At 39.4% G+C, this 23,331-nt stretch overlaps 1 protein-coding gene across 1 annotated transcript in view; it reads right to left on the bottom strand.

The window, feature by feature from the left end:
• LOC131227556 (uncharacterized) overlaps positions 1–23,331 on the bottom strand; it is a 50,610-nt gene that overhangs the window by 13,710 nt on the left and 13,569 nt on the right. The window contains exon 3 of the mRNA XM_058223357.1: positions 7,127–7,315. Within this exon, the coding sequence (XP_058079340.1) occupies positions 7,127–7,315 (189 nt within the window). The remainder of the gene's footprint in view (positions 1–7,126; positions 7,316–23,331) is intronic.

Here is a 23,331-nt window from a genome sequence, read left to right as displayed (position 1 = left end):
GTGGATTTAGGTTAAGGGAAGAAGAAAATAAAAAGGAAAATAGAAGAAGAGAATGGGGTTTCATGGTTTGGATGTGAAAAGAAAAAAATATAGAAAAGTAACTTGGAAGAAAGAAGAAGAACGATAGATGAAGATCACCCTCCAAGCTTCGCACCCTCTCTCCAATCCCTGGACAGCGTTAGAACTTCACCTACAAATCACATGCAAGGAGGAAGAAGGAAAAAAAGAGATTTCTCTTTTTTTTCTAAAAAAAGGTGGGCTAGGTCAAATGGGCCAACAGTCGCAATCCAATGGTTGAAAACTCTTCTGATAGCTGCCCATATGCATCTTCCTAGCATGGCGTCTTCCAAATGCACGAACTACGCATGGGGGGTCTTTAAAGTGGCCCGTCGGAGCCCATGTATATGTCGTCCATCCATAGTGAAGTTGGGGCTGCAGTTGGGACCCTCCTCCTTTAGTAGACCCTATATGATGGCTCAATGTCCTCATCATTCTCTCTTAATATACATTGTTGATTTTTTTTAATGTACATATAATATAAGTAATTACGTATATGACTTAATTTATAGATGGTCTAATAGTCTCAAACACCCAAAACTACAATGCAATAGGTAAAAGAACCCAATCCAATCACTTGTAGTAATTAGCCATAGTTTTTCCTATTTTTTTAGAATTTTATTCAATTTTCCCCTCTTTACATATTTTTTTTGTGTTTTTTTTTTTACCAAAAAAAAAAAAACCCGAGGCCTATGCGATAGCATATGTTGCTTGCATACGACCTCATATGTGACTTGACAACAAGGTTATCACCCAATCTCCTCTCACCTTTGAGGTTTAATGAGAGCTTTGATTCTTTCCCAACAAAAAATAAAAACGTTTAGTGTCCCATCTTCATCTTACCAACCTCGCTACATTAATGCCACTAAATTCATTATTCCATTATCTACATTTCATTTCTAATGTAGCAAGACTGGAAATGAACCTTTGCAGGCTAATGAGAGTTCTATTTCCTTTTAGGAAAAAGAAAAAAGAAGTAGAATAAAGAAAAAAAAAATGAAAAGAAGAAGAAAAAAACATTTGGTGTCCCTCTTTTACGTCTTATCAACCTTGCTACATGTAGACACCCCACTTATCAGTATTAGGCGAATTAAGCCATCCATCCTTAAAGGAGGGTCTACCTTGAGTTGGAAATGAAGAATTTACAGAATTTCACTAACTATTCGCCCCCAAGCCAAGCCCAACCAGAGAAGCCAACGTTCGACCATGACCCAAAACCTCATCCAAGCCCCTGAAATCCAGGGAATTGGGACAAAGGAAAACCCGAGATGGTGCAGGAACCAACCTGACCCAAGGTTGGGCCCCAGATCTGTCTTTTGGAAAAAAAAACATAGGATACAGAAAAACTTTTTCCGTCCATAATGTTTGACACAAAAAAGGGGCCTTGGACACAGGGAACTATTCCATGTACAAGGCAAACTATTCCATGTACAAGGCCTGTTTTCGGGCCAATTTTGAGACCCAATTCCTCAAGTGTTTTATTACCAAATCTCATTATCAATATATCCATCTTGTAGCACATCAAATCTTCTTTCCAATGAACCGAATTTCAGTGCAATTTGATCTACGGACTACAAATTATAATCGAAATAACGGACATTGCACAAGATTGGTTGCCTGTTGCAAAACTGAAAATTGATCCAATTTGTGAACCCCATATATCCCTAACCCGTAGGAAATTTTTGCTTCAAACGAAAACCATTAGTTAGCCTATCAAGTCAACTTTCCAGCAAGCTGGAGATCAACCAATTCTGATGCCCAAGCACCAAGATCCAAGAAAATAAAAGAGAGAGAGAGAGAGAGAGAGAGAGAGAGAGAGAGAGAAAGAGAGAGAGAGGTGCATGTGTTGAACTGTGCAGGAAACAATTGCTGAAATTACTAGTCCTTACACGGAAATTAAAAATCTAAAACCCAAATTCCTTTGACCCTTTGACCCAATTCACCAAAATACCCTTAGAAGCCTTAATTTGACCAAGCTACCACATTTTTACAAAACTACCGGTCTAACTACCATAAATAAAATCCAAAACCTACCCCTCCAAGCTATGGGATTCTCCCGAGTGTTTTAATCTCAACTATTCAATTCCCACCCTCTAAAAACCTCCTAGAACCTTCCCCTAGTCCAATTAACTCTCAATTCAATACAAATTACCGTCCAAACTCCCAATTAACATCCACGATCTTCCCACTTGTCAAAATCCCCAACTTTCCTATCGTTTGGAACATCCCCAGCCGTCCCCCTCAACTACAACACTACTGCCCATATCCTTTATAAACAGAGGCCCCTTTCTCCAATAGAGGGGTCTTGCCACTTGAAAACTCCAAGTCTTATAGCCCTTCTAGAAGCCCATACCCTCCCATGTAGCCATACTTAGCTTGCTAGAGAGAAAACTTAGAATTATGGAGAAAGAAAAGCAAGGTGAGCTGAAGTTCGAAGACTTGCAAAGTTCTTCCTTCTAAAGGCAGAGTATAGATCTACTCCTAGGAGTGATGAGCTATGGGTTTTGTAACCTTTTGAGGTTAAGTGTTTCCTCGTTCTTGTTTCTCTCCCAATTCCTTTTCGAGACCCAAGAATATTTTAGCAAAGAGTTCCGATTCACATTCAAGCGAAAGCCAAGATCATGCAATCGAGTTTGTTGAAAGAAGACCATATGGGAGCAAATTCGCCACATTCCCCCTCTCTTTCAACTTCTCTTCATTCTTTCTTTATTCTTTTTCTTTCTTTTACTTTGGGGACCAACCAACCTTTTATTGAGGTTCCAATCGTTGGAATCTCATACTCCACGAGTAGAGACCATTCTTTGCTGATGGAGTAGGGTGCCCAACCGCTTTCCAATCCATGACTGTAGTCCTTGCTCAGGAATTCAAAACAAAGGCCTATTTGGAGTCAATTCCACAAAATCAAGAAGATTACTTGATTTTGGGAAACAAAGAAAGGCTATAGCCATCCTTGAAATATATTAGAAAGGGCCAGTGGCAACTATGAAACTTAATGAAAACCGGCTCTACAAGCCTGGTAGGGACTTGTCACAACATCAATACTATACATTATGGCCACTAGATTCATTTTTTCCGTATCTATATTTCATTTCTGATGAAGCAATATTGGAATGGAAACAATCCTGAACTTTCTAATAAAGGATAAAGATGTACCAATTTTGAAGCTCAAATCCTTCACCAATGTGCCACAATTTATCTTCAATCACTCCAAATTCAGCAATAGTAGAATATTTCATTTTCATTGTTCTCTTTTTTCAGAGAGAGAGAGAGAAAGAGAGAGAGAGAAGAAAAAAATACAAAAAAAAAAACAGTAAATAAAGGGATATATGTCATGGAAACCCAATGGCATCACACCAAAGCAAATGGCTCTAGAGGCATCGGAACAATAAAAAACAAACCTATACTCTCAATCAAAATCATCAACATATTCATCCACTTGTCATTGATCTTCAATGACTCACCTAATCTTTGCTCAATCAGCTTGTTTTAATAAATAACAGCAAAATTTTATTACCAATGAAAAATGGTGAACCCATTCTATAAAACGAAATGAATTAAAAAACAAACATCTAGAGAGACAATTGGATGGAAGGAACCAACAAAGATATGTGCCTTCCTTGCCAAAAGAGCTAGCTATTACTAGTTTGCCTCACAATGAACGCAACAAAAGGATTGCCTAAGGACAACAGGATTGTAAAATTTCACTGATGGTAAAAGTGAGATTCCAAGTTTCCAAACAACTCCGAGATGAAAATGAAATAGCATCACTGGGGTCTCCTTCTGCAATAACATTCCTAAAAAGAGGCCTTGATTTGAGCAGCTTTGGGTTTGCTTGCTCTCCAAGAGGACCAATTTAATGATGCCACACCTTCATTCTTAACACAACCCCAAAGTCGTCAGGATTCCCCTTAGAACTACCATCAACTCTTAACTTCCACCAAGTTAATGATGCCACCTTCATTCCTAACGCAGGCCCAAAGTAATCAGGATTCCCCTTAGAACTACCATCAACTTTTAACTTCCACCAACCTGCCAGAGGGGTTGCAGGCCATAATGCAGCATTTCCTGGATTGTTTGCAATAGAGATGATAGAAGTCCCCAATCCCATTCTAAACTGCCACAGAGATTCCACAGAACTCCTTCAACCCTGGGCCAATCCAACAACAAGATGTTTGATGAAGGCAATGATGAGCCAATGGGAGATGATTTATCATCAAAGATGCATGTATTTCTCCTTATGAACACTTCACATTATGGCAAAGGAGAACATACTCTACAAACTTCTAACCAGGAGTTTTAAAGGCCCTCGCTTCCAACCATGATAATAGGTCAAAAATAATGGATAGCTTGAAGTTCCATACAAAGTAGTTAAGAAGTAATCGAAAAAAGAATGATTGAACAACTCCTCTGCACTCCAACACAGAATATACTGGGCGGCAGATGATCTGTATTGGAGTTTTTCAAAGTAACGATCTTATTTTCCATGGCTGTCCAAAAGGAAAAATCAAATGAAGTAAAGCCACTGGCCAGGGTGGGAATGGATATAATCCAAACCTCTACAAAAGAAGCCCTCAAAATTTAATAGAAATAAGGTTACAGACAAAGCTATAGAGGAGATAATATCCCCCAAGTACAGAGCCCAAATCCTTTTATCCAGGCTATCCAAGGGGATTTTAACCTCTTCAAGCACCTAGAACAAGCATTTTCAAAAGATCAACTTCAAAAACCCAAAGGTTCTAATGCCTTTTCTTTTTCTTTTCTTTTCTTTTCTTTTTTTTTTTTTTTTTTGAAAGACAGCTGGCACCGCCAAATTTTATCAATGTCCAAAGGTAATGTTCAAAACTAACCTACAAACAAGAATATCCTATAAGTGTTTTACCTTAGATGTTCTTTCAAGAGGTTATCTATAAAGTCTAAGCAAAATCGCTAATTAAAATTCTCCAACCAAAGATCCTCCCAAAATCAAATATTTTTCCCATCATTCAAACCTCTGGCATATCAGGAAGGGAAAAAAACCCTCAACATTCCACCCTGAAGGACTATCTCCGCATATAGGACCCACCAAGATATTTTAGCTGAAAAGATGTACACATGCAACCAGCATTCAAAAGCATTCTTAAAATAGATGGGTTAAGTGAGACCGAAGAGTAGTCCCCCCATCATCTGGCCAATCAAAAGCTCAATGAAAATTATCGACACAGAACTGCAATCATTCAGTAACACAATAAGAGAAAATTCTCTGCCATTCAGACACTTCAAAATTGGTGCCATAACATTTTTAGGATTTTAACTGTAGATGCATAACCATGGTGTACCACTTTTCCACATTATCTTTTTGATCATTCCACATCAAAAACTGACAACTTCCAACAATGGAAGTGTTGGCCTATTTCCCAAATTGCACCATTGCACTGAATTTTCTCAAGCTTCTTAATCACTGAGACTGAAATCCAAATTATGGACAATATATTAACTTGAACATTATACAATCTTGATAACAATTAGCAAAAGTTTTTGAATTCGATCAAACAGGGTAAGATGTTTCTAGGCCACTAAATGAAATTAAATTCTCTCCACAGGGACCCTATCTTGCTCAAGCTAACGCACGCATTCTTCATGATTGTAAAAGGACAATGACATGACTCATGATCCCCAATGAGATAAAGAAACTCAAGATGAGATCCACGTTGACACCAATCATATAAATTATACTTTTTTGCAGGTTAACAGTTTGATTCTTAACCATCCTGATAAGAATCAGAAATGCAATTGCCAAAAGGAGCCTTAAAGGGAGAAAATTGGATCTACAACACAGACAGACTGCTCAATATCATTCACACCAATCCTGCTCTTTAACAAGCACCTACATAATGAGTTTATGACATCGTAATGAGATCCTCATTGACATCAATCCTACAAATTATACTTTTTCTGCAGGTTAATAGTTTAACTCTTAACCATCGGATTGCTAGCCAGGTATTGTCCTTGAAGCAAGTAGGTTTTGAGATTTCCCCAAGCTACCATATTTGAAATAAGAACATCAATTGTGTTAGATTGTTTAAGATTATAAACTATGACTATTTTGTGTGAAGTTCAATACTTTCGATATTGAATGGTTTTGTATGAAGTTCAATACTTCATATAGTGTATTCCTCTCTTTTACTAAGAAACGGCCTAAGTGACTAGCCAGTGTTGCTTGGGTATCCATGAGAGTTGATATTGGCATCAGTTAGAGGGACATAGATAGTCATGTGTTTTAATGGTAAATGGTTGCTAGTTGTAGTGATCAAAAGAAATTGAGCACTATGTATCTAGGTTTATTTAGAATGAGGAAATGATTGATAGGAAAATGATTACTCTCTTCACAAACTATCATATTTAAAATAAGAACATCGATTGTGATAGATTGTTTAAGATTATAAGTTATGATGGAATGTTTTGTATGAAGTTGAATACTTATTATTATTGAATCAGTTTGCCTTTGTATATCCCCCTTTGATAATATATAGCCTAGGCAACTGACTAGTGTTCCCTTTCCTTGAAGTTCGCCTCAATCTCGATTTTGATAAGGTGGAGGTACTGTGTGAATCTTTCACTTTCTGTTGTTTGGTTTTGGTGAACCCATAATAGTGTTTCACTCAGGTTTGAGGTGCAAATGTTTCATATTTCAAATTTCACCTTATTGCATACTCCTTGATTGTATTTGGTGCAGTACACTTTTCCTCTGAACATGACATTGGGGAAAGCTTACAAACTCTTCAGGTGCAAAATTGAATCAATTTTATTATGTAGTAATTCATTTCACTGCTGAAATTGTTGAAGAACAAATTTTCCAAACAAAAGAAACCTACGTCTGTGTACAAAGTACATAAGCATAGAACATCTTCACTAAGAAACAGAATGCAGTAAAGTAAGCAAACAGAAAATGAATTAACATAATAAAAAACAAGCATCCGAAGATCAATTAAAACACATTGAAGCAATTGGTTGTAATTGACGTCAACTAACCTGTTTTCTGAAATGAGATGCATCAACCAAACAAAGAACTGGATACACGGATACTAATTACCTGTGCCTTTAAAGAAACCTGTTGAGTTGACTTTTTTGCTCCCTTGACAGGTCCTTTTATACTAGCCAAATCAGCAAGGATGTTATCCAATGACCATATAAGAAAGTCACCAAGAGCCTCAACAGATCGTTGACCGATCCAATCAACAGATGTCTTATAAACAGCTTCAGAAATATAGCATAGAGGTATCTGCCAAAAAATGTAGGTCAATAACTTACTAAAAAGAAGTTGAAGGATCATTCCATCTCATAGATAGGGGGAAAAAAAAAATGAATGATGATGAAATTTTCATTTAAAAATGCCAAGGCCAAAAACATACAAATATACAGAACTATACAGCTGCACCAAAATATACATCCCTCAAAAACAAAGAGAGAGAGCCAAAACTACACTTCCGCCCACTCCTTTACATTTTGAATCACCAATCTAAAGACCTGCACTACTTGCATTTTGATTTTGAAGCAACGCTAAAAGATCATTTCTTTCCCACCGTAAAGCCCAAAAGATCACTAACAAGCCTCATCTCCACACCTTTCTCTCTAATTTCCCTTCCCCCCACCATGCCAAGCAATAAGGAATTCCTCTATTGTGTTCAGGAACACCCATAAGACAGAAGAAAGAGATTCCAAACCTCCAAAGCAAATGCACGAGGAGTAAACAAGTGATCCACTGATTCTGCATTTTTTAGACACATCAAGCAAATGTTTGGAAGGATCGATCATCTTCCTCTTGCAGAGATTGTCGACCGTTAGCAATTTGTTCTTCCCTACCAACCAAGAGAATGCCGCCACCTTCGTAGGGGTGCCATAATGCCAACGAAAGGCCGTTGGAGAGAGCCCAATGTCTTCATTTCTTGTGCACAGCAACCAAAAACATGATCTAACTGAGAAAGAACCTGACTTAGCCTTTAACCACCTCATGGAATCCACCTCTGATAGCACTGGAAAAATAGGAACGAGCAATTGAATCAGCTCTTCAAACTTCTCATCCAACAGATTTCTTCTACACATAAAAGTCCATACCACCTCTTCACCCCTAACATAGTAACAACTACTCACCTTCACCCCCACTTCCCTGCCTAGCCCTACTAATAATGGAAACCTCTCCCCAAGGTGTACAAAATCGGTTACATGTCAGCCGTAACAGCCGACACGTAATGGTAACGGTAACGGCTGAGTCTGTAACACGATATGGGCGGTCGAAACGATGACCGCCCAGTTTTAGGCTCAGATCAGCCGTTATGGAGGTCGTAACAGCCATTAAACCCCATAATAGCGGCCATTACTACCCTGTTACGGTCAAGGCATAACCATCATAAACGGCTAGTTTTTTTTGTCTTTTTCAGTTGTGATTTTTCTTAGTTTTTCGCACTTTTCTCTTCCAAATTCTTTCCTAAACTATTGTACTGCAAATTTCGACCACTCTTAACTTGAATTTGAAGATCAAAACAAGTTATTTCAAGAATTTTGTTGAATTGAAGCTCCATGGGCCATTTTTCAGAAAATCTTCAAAATTTGGCATTTATAACTTTTTTTTGAATCCCTATTGTTATGGTTGAATATGATGCGTCATTCAAATTAGGACGTATAAATGTATATTTTACATATTATGCAACTCATTTTATTTTTATTTTTATTTTTTGTATTTTTTTTTCAGACTATTTTCGATCAATTTTTAAAAATTAAACACCTAGCATGTGAGATATTTTGATATTAAATTCATTCTAATATATCTATTATTGGTATTATATAGTTAGAAAATTAAATATATAAGTTTTGCAGTCAATTACAGGCTATTAGGTTCATAAATTCATCAAACCACCCGATACAACTTTCTCACCAAAGATTGGACCGTTACACAACCATAAACATGTTTAGAATTATAAATGAATACATATTTAGAATATTTAAAATTTTCTAGATTTAATGGATATTTTTTTAGATTTTTTTTAGAACAAAAAGATTTCCAACCATTATAGGGGGCATATCGGCCGATATGGCCCGTAATCGTATCGTTAACAGTGGGCACCATTACACCCACGGTTACCGCAACGGTACACCTTGCCTCTCCAATTTCACATCACCCACCCACCTATCCTCCCAAAATCTAACTCCCTTCACATCTCCCAAATGAAAGCCTATGCCATCCCAAACTCTCTTTTTGGGACGCAATTGATTTCCACAACTAAGAAAATTCATATAACGAAGAAGCCCTAGTCCACCACCACCCTTCCTCTACCCATATTTTCTCACTATGACCTCACTCCATCTAGCCCCTCCCTAAATCTCCAAACCCATTTCCCCAAAAGTGCTAGATTCATTTCTTCTAGCTTAGAAATTCTCGCACCACCTCGATTGGGCGGTTTACAAACCTCTTCCCATTTCATGAGATGAAATTTTTGTTCTCTCCCGCACGGCCGCACCTTCCCATAGAAAAACCCTTCTACATCTTTCTAAAGCATTGATTATAGATTTGGGACAAGATTAATAATTATCTCCTAAGTGCAAAACAATAGGCTTAAGCAATGCAAATGACATGCTCATTAAAATGAAGACAGACCATTTTAGTAACACTTCCCTTCCTCTCAAATATATAAAAAAAAACTTTTAAAAAAATAAAAATAAAAAAAAGAAGCAAAGGCCACCATAGAAATTTCGTGAAAATGATGTGGTAACGCATTGACATTATTCAAAAAACTAAAAATAAAAAACAAGAGACGTGAAATTATTCAAACTACACTCGGCAATGACGGGGGAATAGAGAAGACCCAAAGTTTTTCAGTGGCATGGAAGACACCAAAAACAAGACAACCACGAGAAATAGGTTTCACCATAGGCCATAAGCCATAAACGAATTGTTAGATGCCACTTTTTTTGGTAAGGCATTCACCAAATGCCCGTGGAAAGGCTGAATCCTGGAATCAGTGTTCATATTATAGGCAAAAAATCGATAATATTGCCGATATTATCGATGTCGCCAGAGTTGCGACACCAAAACTCACTTTTTTCGTTTCTCTTCCTAATATTGGTGAATATTCGGCGATTTTATCGATTTTTAATGTAAAATACAGTTGTCGACCAAAAATCACAGCCCTGTCAAGGAATAACTGTAGCCGATAACTCCTTTTCGACGATAAAAGGGACGATAATATCAGGGGCTACGTAAATACCAAAAAAAAAAAAAAGGGAAAAAAAGGGGGAAAAAGAAACTTTTGGAAGTATGTAACTGCAGAATAGGATCGTCGATCGGAAGTAATGGGCAAATCTCGGCGAAGAATATGCGAAATCTTAAGAAATTTGGAGAGATTTTTCGAGATTTTAGGATTCCCTTCTAGAACCTCTTCTATCGGCTTTTTCCGGTGAGTTTTTTCGAGGGTTTCGGGTTTTGAAACGCTTTTATCGTGTTGAGTAAACTCAGTTGGGCCTACTGTGAATGTGTGTGGGTTATCCACACCGTCCATATGTTTTTCCAGCTCATTTCAGTGGTTGAGCCGAAAATTGAAGAATTCCCAAAACTCAAGTGGACCCCACCACAGGAAACAGTGGGAATAATGACTTCCACCATTGAAACCTTATTAGGGCCCATAGTGATGTTTATTTGTCATCCAACCTACTCATAAGATCACACAGACATGGATGAAGGGAAAACAAAAATAAAAGATTGATCTGAAAGTTCTGTGGCCCCAAGAAATTTTGGACGGTAGAATTTCAATCCACACTGTTTTCTGTGGTGAGGTCCACTTGAGATTTGGATGTACTTAGTTTTTGGGTTAGAGCCCTAAAATTATCTATTAAAAAGGACGGGCGGAGTGGATAAAATATGTAAATCATGGGGGACCCCACAGACTTTACTTAGTACGCTTAGCATGCTGAGTTACTCAATATGCAATCCACGTCCCCCTTTAATAGGGATGTGAATTGCGTCCTACCCCCGCTCAGACGGTAATCCGTCCGGCGGGGCTCTATGGGGCCCACCGTGATGTAAGTATTTTATCCACACCGTTCATCGCTTTTCTAAGATCATTTTAAGATGTAATCATAAAAATGAAGCACGTCCACAGCTCCAGTGGACCACACCAAAGGAAGATACAGTGATAATGACACCCACCATTTTTTATTTTTTATTTTGAAAGATGAAAACGATTCATTAAAAAAGAGGGGAGGTTGCTGAGAAAGCAGGCCTCAAGATTACACGCCCAAAAAAAAAAAGAAATCAGGACCCAACAGATCCTTTACATGCAGAGCCCATGCAATGATAAGCCACTTAGCCGAAGACGCCACAAACTCAGCCGAGTTGGAGAGATTTCTAAAGCATCTGTTGTTTCTTTCCCCCCATACAGACCACCACACTGCTAGGATCACCATTCTCCAGATAGAAGTTTTCGTCTTACCCAAGTAAGTCCCGTGCCATGCAAGGAGGAAAAGATCTGTCGCCGCCAGGAAGCACCAACATATATTAAAACCATTCATAAACTCAGCCCAGATGGATTGAACAAACTGACAGTGAAGCAAAAGATGATCAACGGTCTCTTCCGATCGCATACAACATAGACATATATTGGGAAGGATCATACCTTTCTTCTTGAGGTTGTCTATGGTCAGAATTTTCTTTTTTCCTACCAGCCATCCAAATATAAGGATTTTCGGAGGGGCAATGTACTTCCAAATAAAAGAGTGATTGTAATGAGGAACAGATTCTTTCTTGCGCAACAGAATGTATAGGGAGCGGACTAAGAATAGGGACGACTTTTCTGGTTTCTAATAAAATTCATCTTCTGAGGAGGTTGAGGGAGATGAGGAATAGAGACATTCCAAAAGGCCTGTGTGTAGTCCGAAACCTCCCAGTCTTTTAAATTTCTTCTGCAGTTCACAATCCAGACGAATTTTCCCCCAATAACGTGGAGAAAACCAGCAACAAGCCCTTTTGTTGACGTCGCGATCCAATAGGAGAGAGGGAATCTAAGTTTTAATTGTTGATCTCCTATCCAGACATCGTCCCAAAAGCGGATTTTGTTACCATTGCCCAGGATGAAGCCAATGTTAGGCAGAACTTCCTTTTTCATTCTCATAATCTCCTTCCATATGTGAGTGACTTGATTTACGGTAATTCTTTCAGCAACCAACCATCGGAGCAGCTGCTGTATTTACCCCTCATTATAGACCGCCAGAGACTGCCATCTTCAGCCCCTAGCCTCCAAATCCACTTTCTGAGGAGAGCTTTGTTCATATCTTTAAGATCATTAACCCCTGCTCCGCCATGGGATAATTGGGTGCAGACCTCCGACCAGTTAAGGAAGATGGAATTTCTTACCTATTTCCTTTCCCTGCCAAAGGAAATCGCGTCGCAATTTATCGATCGACTTTCTAACCGAGACCGAGCATCTCAGAAGAGACATGTAATAAACGGGCAAGTTTGAGAGAGCGACTTTAATTAACGTTAGGCGACCACCGAGAGACAAATATCGGCTCTTCCATCTCCAGAGAACTGACTGGAACCTGCATATGACTTTTGTCCCAAGAAGAAACGGGAGGTTTTTCGATACAAAGCGGTAAGCCAACAAATGAAGACGGGAGCGAGTCTATGGAGCAACCAAGAGATAGAGCAAATCTGTTCACTTGCTCACTTTCCATGTTAATCCCAAATATCTTTGATTTAGCCATATTCACCTTGAGCCCAGAAATAGCTTGAAAGCAGCGGATGGTCGTGCCCAAGTTGTCTACCTTCTCATTCGATGCTTCGGAAAAAATAAGAGAATCGTCCGCCTTCGGATAATGACACCCATCGTTGAAACCTTCCTAAGGGCCACTGTGATGCTTTTTTACCATCCAACCTATTCATAAGGTCATGTAGACGTTGATGAAATGAAAAAACAAATACTAGCTTGATCCAAAACTTCTCCAACTCCCAAGAAGTTTTTAATGGTGGACATTCAATCCCTAGTTTGTGGTCCACTTAAGCCCTATACCCGCCTCAATTTTTGGCTCATACATTAAAATGATCTGAGAAAAAAGATGAACGGCATGGATAGAACACTTACATCACGGTGGGCCCCGCAGATCCCTGCCTGGACAGTAATCCGTCTGGGCAGGGGTAGGACGCAATCCGCATCCTTTTATAGGGAGTGAAAGCGGATTAGGTGCTATGTGTGGGCGTGCCGACCTTGGTGGCTTGGATGTCACCAAGTTCCGTGGACCCCACCATGATGTATGTGTTATATCCACACGGTCCATCCATTTGGCGAGATCATTTTAGGTCATAAACCCAAAAATTAGACAGATCCAAAGCTTGGGTGGACCACACCATAGAAAGCAGTGGGGACAATGATTCCTATCGTTGAAAACTTCCTAGGGCCCACAATGATGTTCATTTGTCATCCAAGTTGTCCATAAGATCGCATAGTCATCGATGAAGGTAAAAAATAAAAATTACGCGTATCCAAAACTTCTATGGCCCCTAAGAAATTTTCAACAATAGACATTCAAATTCACACTATTTACCGCGGTGTGGTCCACTTGATCATTGGATATGCTTCATCTCTGGAATCAAGCCCTATAATTATATGGTAAAGTGGATGGATGGAGTGGATAAAAGTATATAAATCAGTGGGCCCCATAGAGTTGACTCGGTCCACTCAGCATACTAATTTAGCGCAATCCACTTCCACTTCCGGCTTCTTCTTTGGGTCTCAAGGGTGGGTGGCTCGGTGTTATGTGGGGTTCATTATCAATGCCATTCATTTATTTTGCCTGATAATTTTAGGGCATGAGCCCAAAAATGTGGCAGATCCGCATCTCAAGTGGACCACACCAAAGGAAGCAGTGGTGATTAATCACCCACCATTAAAAACTTCCTAAGGCCATTGTAATGTTTTTTTGCCATCCAACCTCTTGATTAGGCCACACAGACTTGGATGAATCGAAAACACAATTATCAGCTTGATCGAAAACTTTTTGTGACACCCAAGAAGTTTTTAATGGTGGGATTTAATCGCTACTGTTTCCTTTGTTGTGGTCCACTTGAGATTTGGAACTACCTCATTTTTGGGACCATGTGCTAAAATGATCTACTAAAATGGATGAATGGGGTTGATTCACAACATGATAAAACACATGCCATACGATGGGTACCACAAAGTCCTTACACCACCAGGACGTGATTTGGCTAATGACATTGCCACTAGCTAGATAGCTAGTGGTTGGTGCTATGTGGACCCAATCATGATGTATTTATTTGATCCACGTTGTCCATCCATTTTTTCATATCATTTTAGATCTTGATCCAAAACATCGGGCATATATAAATCTCAAGTGGACCACACCATAAGAAATAGTAGCGATTGAATGTCCACCATTAAAAACCTCCCATGGTTCAATGTAATGTTTATTTGACATCCAACCTATTGATTAGGTTATACAAACTAGTTTGATACAAAACTTGTGGCCCTTAAGAAGTTTTTAATGGTGTGCATTCAATCAACACTGTTTCCTGTGATGTGGTCCACTTGAGATTTGGATCTATCTAGTTTTTGGGCTTATACCATAAAATGATCTGGAAAACTAGATGGATGCGTCGATATGTCAGACAAGTGTCATATCCAAGCCATCAATCACTAAGTATACCAATATATAGATTCCGTGTCCCAAGAAAGGTATACTATTAACTTTTACATGTCTTAAGTATTATATGCTAGCTGCATTTGTATTATATGAACTCATTTTGATTACAATTGGAGGGATTTCTTACAGCAGCGCATGCTTTTTGGGCCCAATTAAATGAAAACTTATTGTTTAATGCATTGTTTTGTAATTTTTTTTATTCCTAAATATGCAAATGTGTATTTAGGCATGCCCTGAAGTTTTACTAAAAAATTCCATCATTTTCCCCATTATTCGCCATTTTTCTTCGCATATCCGGTTATCGGCGATAATAATATTATATCTTTATCTCCAGTCAGCGAAACTTGTAGCGAGACCGACAACTCGAACACTGCCTAGAATACACTTCATCAAGAGAGTGATACACAGCAGCTAGGATCAAGGTGTCCCGTATCCGTTACGATACAAACGTATCGGCCGTTACGTAACGATAACGGCTCAGGTCGTTACGCGTTACGAGGTCGAAACGGGCACCCCGCCAATTTTGTGGCCGTAACAGTCGTTACGGGCCATAACGGGGCAGCCGCAGCCTGAGAAGAAGAAGAAGGAAAGAAAAGAAAAAAAAAGGTATGTGTTTTTTTTTCCCTATTTCCTTAACGGCCGTTACGGACCTGTAACGACTGTTACGGGCCTAAAGGAAATAGGGAAAAAAAAAAAAAAACACATACCTTTTTTTTCTTTTCTTTCCTTCTTCTTCTCAGGCTGCAGCTGCGCACCCCCCCCCCCCCCCCTTGTTTTCTCCTTCTCCTTCTCCTTCTCGGGCTGCGGCTGCGGCCCTGCTGTGGCTGCGGCCCCCCCTCTCGTTTTCTCCTTCTTCTTCTTCTCAGGCTGCGGCTACAGCTCTTATTTTCCCCTTCTCTCTCATTTTCTCTTTTTTTTCCCTCTCGTTTTCTTCTTCTCTCCATTTCCCTTTCTTTCCCTCTCATTTTTTCTTTTTTCCCTCTCCCTCTCTCACGGTCTCGGTCGGGAAAAGAATGGAAGCAGATTGGCTGGTGTACTGCACACCAGCTATATCGCTGTTGTAGGTACATGTCATGCGAAGACGAGCACTGACGCTTCTTGAGCTCCGAGTTGTATGAACGGTTTAAAGGAAATCAAAGTTACATGGGCCCCACAGTGATGTATTTATTATATCTACACCATTCATCTATTTTTAGATTTCATTTTAGAACACTACCCAAAAAATGAATCATATCTAAAGATCATCTGGACCACACCATAAATAGTTGCGGAGATAATGATTTTCACCATTAAACAATTTGTAGGTCCCACCATAATGTTTATTTTACATCCAATCTGTTCATAAGGTCAAAAATACCTAAATGAAGAGGAAAAAAAATTTTCATATTGATCCAAAACTTCTGTGACCCCAAAAAGGGTTTCAATGGTAGACGTTCAATCCCCCACTGCTTTTTGCAGTGTGGTCCACTAGATAATTAGATCTGTATTATTTTTCGTGTCAAGCCTTAAGACGAGCTCGTCAAATGAATGGACGGTTTAGATATAACATATGCCTCATGATCAAACCCACAGGACTTGCTGACGTCAAATGAATGGACTGCGTACGCAGCACGCTTTTATGGCAGGAGTTAATAAAAGGTACACGTGACACATGGGCCCCACCATGATGTATGTATTTTATCCATGCCGTTCATCCATTTTGCCACATCATTTTTAGGTCATGATCCAAAAAATTAGTAAGATCCAAATCTCAGGTGGACCACAGCATAGGAAACAGTGGCTATAGAATGCTCACCATTAAAATTTTCTTAGGGTCCACTGTAATGTTTATTTTCCATCTAACCTATTAATTGGGTCACACTGACATGGATGAAGGGAAAACACACATGTCAGCTTGATCTAAAACTTTTGTAGCCCCCAAAAATTTTTTAATGGTGGACGTTTAATTATTGTTGTTTCTTATGGTGCGGTTCACCTGAGCTTTGGATCTGCCTCATTTTTGGGCTCATGCCCTAAAATTATTTGGCAAAATGGATGGACGGTGTGGATATAACACATTCATCACGGTTGGGGCCCAAAAAACTTTGACACTCGTGTGTTACATTCACAATCCAAGTCCCACCTAATTCGGGCCCTTAAAAAATTGTATACGAGACATGTATTAACTTAAAATTTACCAATTAAATTATGGACTACAATTGCTAACTCACAATGCCAAAATCAAATTGTTTGAATAGTTTTAATTGTTAATTTGTGAACGCTTATTTTTTAAAATAGAGCCTTATTTTTTTCATGATTCACTATCCAATAAATGTCCACCAATTCATAAGTGGGATAATGCCAATAAATTGTATGAATTTGAGGTTGATTTGGGGCATGGATTGGTCCTCCAAGTCAGCCCCAAATTGGCAACACCATCTACCTAAATTTAATTTCATTTTTTTAAAGAACTATTGGGAGAAATGATATCAAATTGTTGAGTATATAAATTAGATATTTAGAAAATTAAATATATGAATTTTGTAGTCAAATTCAGGTTATCTGGTTCATAAATTCATCAGACAGTTCGATACAACTTCTCACCAAAGAGTGGACCGTTACACCACCATAAACATGTTCCAATTTATAAATGAATGCATATTTGGAATGCTCAGAATATTTCGGATTTAATCCATATTTTTTTGGCAAAAAAAAAATTTTGCACCGTTACAAGCCTTTACGCCCCCGTATCGCCGTTACACCCCTGCATCCGTATCGGTATCGGAGGGCACCGTTACGCCAACCGATACCGATATGGGATACCTTGGCTGGGATACTGAGCTGGGTGTAGCTAGACTGCCACGTGGTTTGTTAAAATACGTATAAACAATGAACACCAGTTGAGATTCATATAATGTCCTAGAAAAACTTGCCAAATAATAGTTCTTCATCCCTAGAAACTAGAAAGAGATAAGCAATGAACCTATGATGCTTCTAGGATTTTTCCAAATAACGCCTTCTACACACCTTGGTGTCAAAAATCTCGAGTACCTGGGTTTTGATGTGGCACCAAGTTGCCACCACTGCTGCCAATAGCTACTACTAGTAGTAATTGCAGCAACAGCAATAGCAGTAGTCTACTAATAGTAGCCATGTCCCACCTATTTCGGATCAGCTTCACAAATCATGTTTTTACTATATCTTCTCATTGCAATCATGGAACAATAAGACGATCCTCATCTATATGACTACAATGTTGAACAATGCGAAAATGATTTCACTAAATCACATCATGTAGACAATGCGTGAAGACTTTCAGTACCACTATGCTAAATCTTGGTTTGAACAAATGGACAAGTTTATACATTCCCCTTTTCTTAGAAAGTTTTTCTTCTGTGGAGGAGACGAAGATGGTGGAGAAAGATGGAGTGGACATTAGTGAAGCAAAAAGGGAAAGTTCTTGCATCTCTCCCCAAAGTCTTGGTGGGAGACCTAAGTCACTCTTTTTGTCGCAAATATCCCAGATGATGGAAAGAGAAAAGGGTTAGAAGAAATCTTCAAGGTGGTGAGTGAAGTTGTGGTTCCTAAGAGCAAAGATTCCGGTAAGAACCAAAAGGTTTAGCTTCGTCATAACAACATCATAAGAAGAGGCAATGAGAGCCATCAAAGAGGTGAATGGAGCTATCTGGGAAGAGAAATCAAAGTGGCCATGGAAGAAAGAGATGAGGAACCAAGGAGGGGTGGCAAGTCAAAATCTGGTGGTAGATTATCCTAGGGGGAACATTGTGGCGACAATTGACCAGCATCACTGGCATGGTTGTGAATATCCAAGCTATTGCATGTCACCAAGAGAACATGGAGAACAATTTCTGGTGTCTCACTGACCTCCAAAGCGAGGGGCAACTTCACAAGAGAAGGAAACATGTCGGCTAGGCATTGTAATGCAAGGGATGATGTGACAGAAGCTCTGGTGCTAGTTGTGCTCTATGGCAATGTTACGCACGTGGCATCCTTTGTCTAAATAGGGAATATCTGGTGCAACGCCCTACCTCCTCGATATTCGACATATCTTAATCGGGTCTAGTGTTCGGGTATAGAAAAGAGCATCTCTGTCTTTTCATATTTTAGTTTCTCTCACACAGGTTGTAAAATGGAGAAACGTGAATGCCTTGGAAATGTGTGGCACAATGTATAGGGAGATATATCAAGAGCCTTCTTCATCTTCAACTCTGACACTAACAAAGAGAGAGGAAGTCTCCCTTACCAATGCAAAAGATGATCCTTAAAAGGGTGGTAAGGACATCAACGGCGAGGAAAGGGATCTTACTCAACCTCACGATGGGGGATGTTGTGATGAAGCACAAGGAAATGGTTATGAATGACAGAAGCAAGGCAAGGCTCTGCTTCAGGGGGGTATCACGTTCAAATGATAGCGCCGAGTGTTTGTAGGAGTTGGGCAGGTCAAGTTGAGAAGTATGAAGGAGAACTAAATACAAAAGGCAGATCTTACGAGGAATGGAATGGTCTTGTTACAGCCGGCAGGAGATGAAATTGGAGAAGTCAGGAGTTTGAAAAGGTGATTCAAGGAATAGATCGTGGCATTTGGAAAACAGGTGGAACTCTCGTTTGGTGAAAAGGAAGACAATTTTAGGGATCCTTTCATTTATCAAGGAGAGAGACTTGTCAAAACATTTGGTGAAGAGAGACAATTTCAGGGATCTTTTCATTTATTTTGAAGAGAGAGAGAGAGAGGCCCATCAAAGATTGTGATAAGATGCTAATAATGAAGCAAAAAAAAGACAAGTGGGAAAAGGGAATTGTTTTGCTTATGCTCTTTGGCGAACTGTGATAGAGGGAGCAATGAGTCAAAAACTGGCACAGGAGGCATAATTAAGGGGCTAGAAAAGGGAGAAAGAAGCTTGCAACAGTTTCTTAATGATTTCATTCGTCTCTTGGAATATCGAAGGCTTCGGGAGCTAAGAAAAAAACGACCAGGTTAACGAAATGTGTAGAAGTCAGCAAGCTGAAGCTTTGATAATGTTGGAAACGAAGGTGCAAGCTATGGATAGAGGGATAATCAATGTTGTTAGAGCTAGGTGAGGAGTGATTGGGTGGCTATCAATGCAATTGGTTTGCTTGAAGGTATAACTACTATTTGCAATCCAAATCCTAGGCGAAAGTGGACCAATTAGTTGGGAGTCTTTTCGGTGTCCGTTCAATTGGATAATTGAGGGGGAGGGGAAAGTTGATTACAATGGTTTATGGCACAAATGATCCGACAATCCACTTTCTTTGGCAAGAGATTAATAGTTTTCATCAGATGTGGGATAAGTCATGATGTGTAAGTAGAGATTTTGACAAGATAAGATTTCTTACGAGAAGAAAGGAAGTATGTCGGTTGTCTCAGATTGGGCGGACAAGAATGAGCTAATTGATCTTCTTGTGGGAGGGGGGGTTAAATTCACGTGGGCAATAACCAGAATGACCATGTTATGCCGAGTATTGACGGATTCTGTCTCGGAAGTGGGAGGAGCTCCATCCAGATGCCTCCCAAAGAGGGCTAGCTAGGCTTAACTCAAATAATTGCCTCACATTGCTCGATTCGTATGCGGAATCATGGGGTTCAGCCCCAATTTGGTTCAAGTTGATGTGAATTGAAGAAGAGTACGTTCAAAAAGTGAAGGAATGGTGGGTATTGTTACAAGTCATCGGTAGTGCAAATAAAAGACTAATGACCAAGCTCAGATTGCTCAAATGTTGCATTAAGCAACAATGCAAAGATCATTTTGAAGAGATTGAGGGGGTGAAAGCCTCCATTCTTGATGAGATTCAGTCTTTGGACAAGGAGGAAATAGCAGTGCTCTCAAAAGAAGAGAGGAACTTACGAATCGGGCTTAAGCTAGACTTTGAGAAAAAGGTGAGAGAAGAAAAAATTAAATGGTGCCAACAGTTGAGAGTAGAGTCAATGAAAGAGGGTGATAAGAATATGAAATTCTTTCACGTCATAGCTAACGTGAATAGAATATGCAACAAGATCCGGCGCCTTGTTGTGAATGGTCATGGAATTGAAAAACATGAACCCGTTTGTAAAGTAATTGTTGACTTCCCTTTGTGGTGACACTTGGAGTAGGCCGCAGCTCGACAATTTCCCCTTTGATAGGATGACGCACGAGGCAACATGGTCATAAAGGACTATTGAGGAGGATGGGGTGCTAGCGGCTATCAAAGAGCTAGGCGATGACAAAGCTTGAGGCCCTAATGGATACCCTATAGCTTTCATTCTCTTTTTAGGTCATATCAGATGTGTTGGATTTCATATTCAAATGTCATTTAGTAGCCAACATTACTAAAGAGGTGGGTGGATCTCTCATAGCCCTTATCACTGAAAAAATGGGAGTTGGAGATCTAAAAGACTCCAAGCTCATCACCTTGCCTGGGAATCCTTATAAAATTCTAGTGGAAGCAAGGTATTCTGTATCAGTAACGGTCGCCGTAACAGTCACCACTCACCACCATTGCTGATACAGGTATCGGCCATAATGGCCGATACAGGGGGGTAACGATCGTTACGACCCCCGTAACGGTTGAAAATATGTATTCATTTTTTGTTTTGAACCTGTTTATGGTAGTGTAACAGTCCACTCTTTGGTGAGAGTGTTGTATCGGGCTGTCTAGTGAATTATTTAATGTGATTACGTCTCTAATGTTTACACATCACAATCCAGCATTAGAACTAGAAATCAAAAAAAGGCATAAATACTGCTTTTTCAATTTTTTTTTAAAAAAAAGGCCCTTAAAGATTCTATTCACTCAAATCACTTCAATTTATAAACTTAATCTTAAAAGCTATAGTAAGGGTGGTCGAAATCTGTTGTAAAATGATATAGGAGAGTTTTGGAATGAGAAAAGTAAAAAAGAGGAGAAAAATGAATTTGAATATGAAAAAAAAAAAGTGATCGTTTTTCTACCGTTACTCGTAATGCCCCATAATGGCCTTTACAGCCACCGTAACAGCTAATACGGTCTAAAAAATCTAACTGCCCCTTTTCACCCCGTATTGCGTAACGGTCATGGCCGTTACCTATACGTATCGGCCTTTACAGGCGTATCGTAATGGATACGGAACACCTTGAGTGGAAGGTGTTGGGTAGATGGTTCAGAGCTTTGCTCAAGAAGGTGATATCAAAGTCTCAAGCCACATTTATCTAGAGGATGCAGATCCTTGAAGGTGCCTATGAATCCTTGATTCAAGATACGAAGCATGCAAACTAGGAATCATAAGCAAATTGACCATTGAAAAGGCTTACACAACCATGTGGATTGGAAGTTCCTGGATTACTTGCTAAGAAGAATGGTGTTTGGTGAACAATGGAGCTTATGGAAGATGTAATGCACGAAGTCCACTCATTACTCAGTTCTTATCAATAGCACCCCATGGGCTTCTTTAGGGACTGTATGGGGCTTCAACAAGGGGATCCACTTTGCCCTTTCCTCTATGTGGCAATTGTGGAAGCATTAAGTGGGATGATAGATAGGCTAGATCAATGAACTTTTATTGAGGGCTTTAGAGTTAAAAAATGTAGATTTCCAGGCATCTCATATCCACTTTGCAGATGATGCGATTATATTTTGTGATGCAAATGTAGAGCAAGTTAAAAATCTAAGAATGGTCCTAAAATGTTTTGAAGCGGTACAAGGCCTAAACTCAATCTCGAAAAGAGCAAGATCATAGGTATCCATTTGGGGGAGGAGGAGGTTGATTCGCCTGTTGCATCCTTCAAATGGAGAACCAGAATTCTATCGTCTACTTACATTGGCCTCCCTCTATGTTGGTAAACTAGCTGAGACAATTATGGGACCCCATGATAGAAAGATTCAAAAAAAAAAGCTCTCCATGTGGAAGGGGAGAAATCCATCCATTGGGGGTAGGATCACTCTAATCAAATGTCCCTCGCCAACATGCTCCTTTATTATGTCCCTTTTCCAATGCCTACCGTCACTATTGAAGAGAATCGAAAGAATTCAAAGAGAATCAAAAGAATTCAAAGACAATCAAAAGAAAGGGACAAAGAAGGGGAATAGGCATTCATAAATTTCATCAACTAGAATGGAAGGATGGAAGGATGTCTGAAATCAGTTGCAGGGGAATAGACATTAAAATCAATGAAGGGATCAATTTGGTGCTCTCAAGGAGGAGGCTATAGAGATTAAGTGTGGAACCAAATCACCTTTGGTGCCACATCATCTCCTGTAAATGCGGCTCTCAATATAAGGTGTCTAGAGCAGTGTTTGAGTTATCGGCGAGAAATCGATAATATCGCCGATATTATCGGTGTCGCCAGACCTGCGATACCGAAACCCCAATATTTCGTTTCTCTTCTAAATGTCGCCGATATTTTCGATATTATCGGCGATATTTTCGGATCACTGGCCAAATCAGCCAACTCCCCTATAGATTTCGATAAAATAGGCAAAACAAATGCCGTGTTTTCGGCGACGACCCTCTTATTCGGAAAAAAATATAGAAAAAGAAGAAGAAGAAGAAGCTCTCTTACCTTTTTACTCAAGATCTACCTAAGGAGTGGCCTTCGGCTGAATTTGGTTGTCCAA

The sequence above is a fragment of the Magnolia sinica genome, chromosome 15 (assembly GCF_029962835.1).
Source record: "Magnolia sinica isolate HGM2019 chromosome 15, MsV1, whole genome shotgun sequence".
In the NCBI taxonomy this organism is placed as follows: Eukaryota; Viridiplantae; Streptophyta; class Magnoliopsida; order Magnoliales; family Magnoliaceae; genus Magnolia; species Magnolia sinica.
The sequence above is the reverse complement of the archived record's forward strand: the minus strand, read 5'-3'. Positions and strand labels throughout refer to the sequence as shown.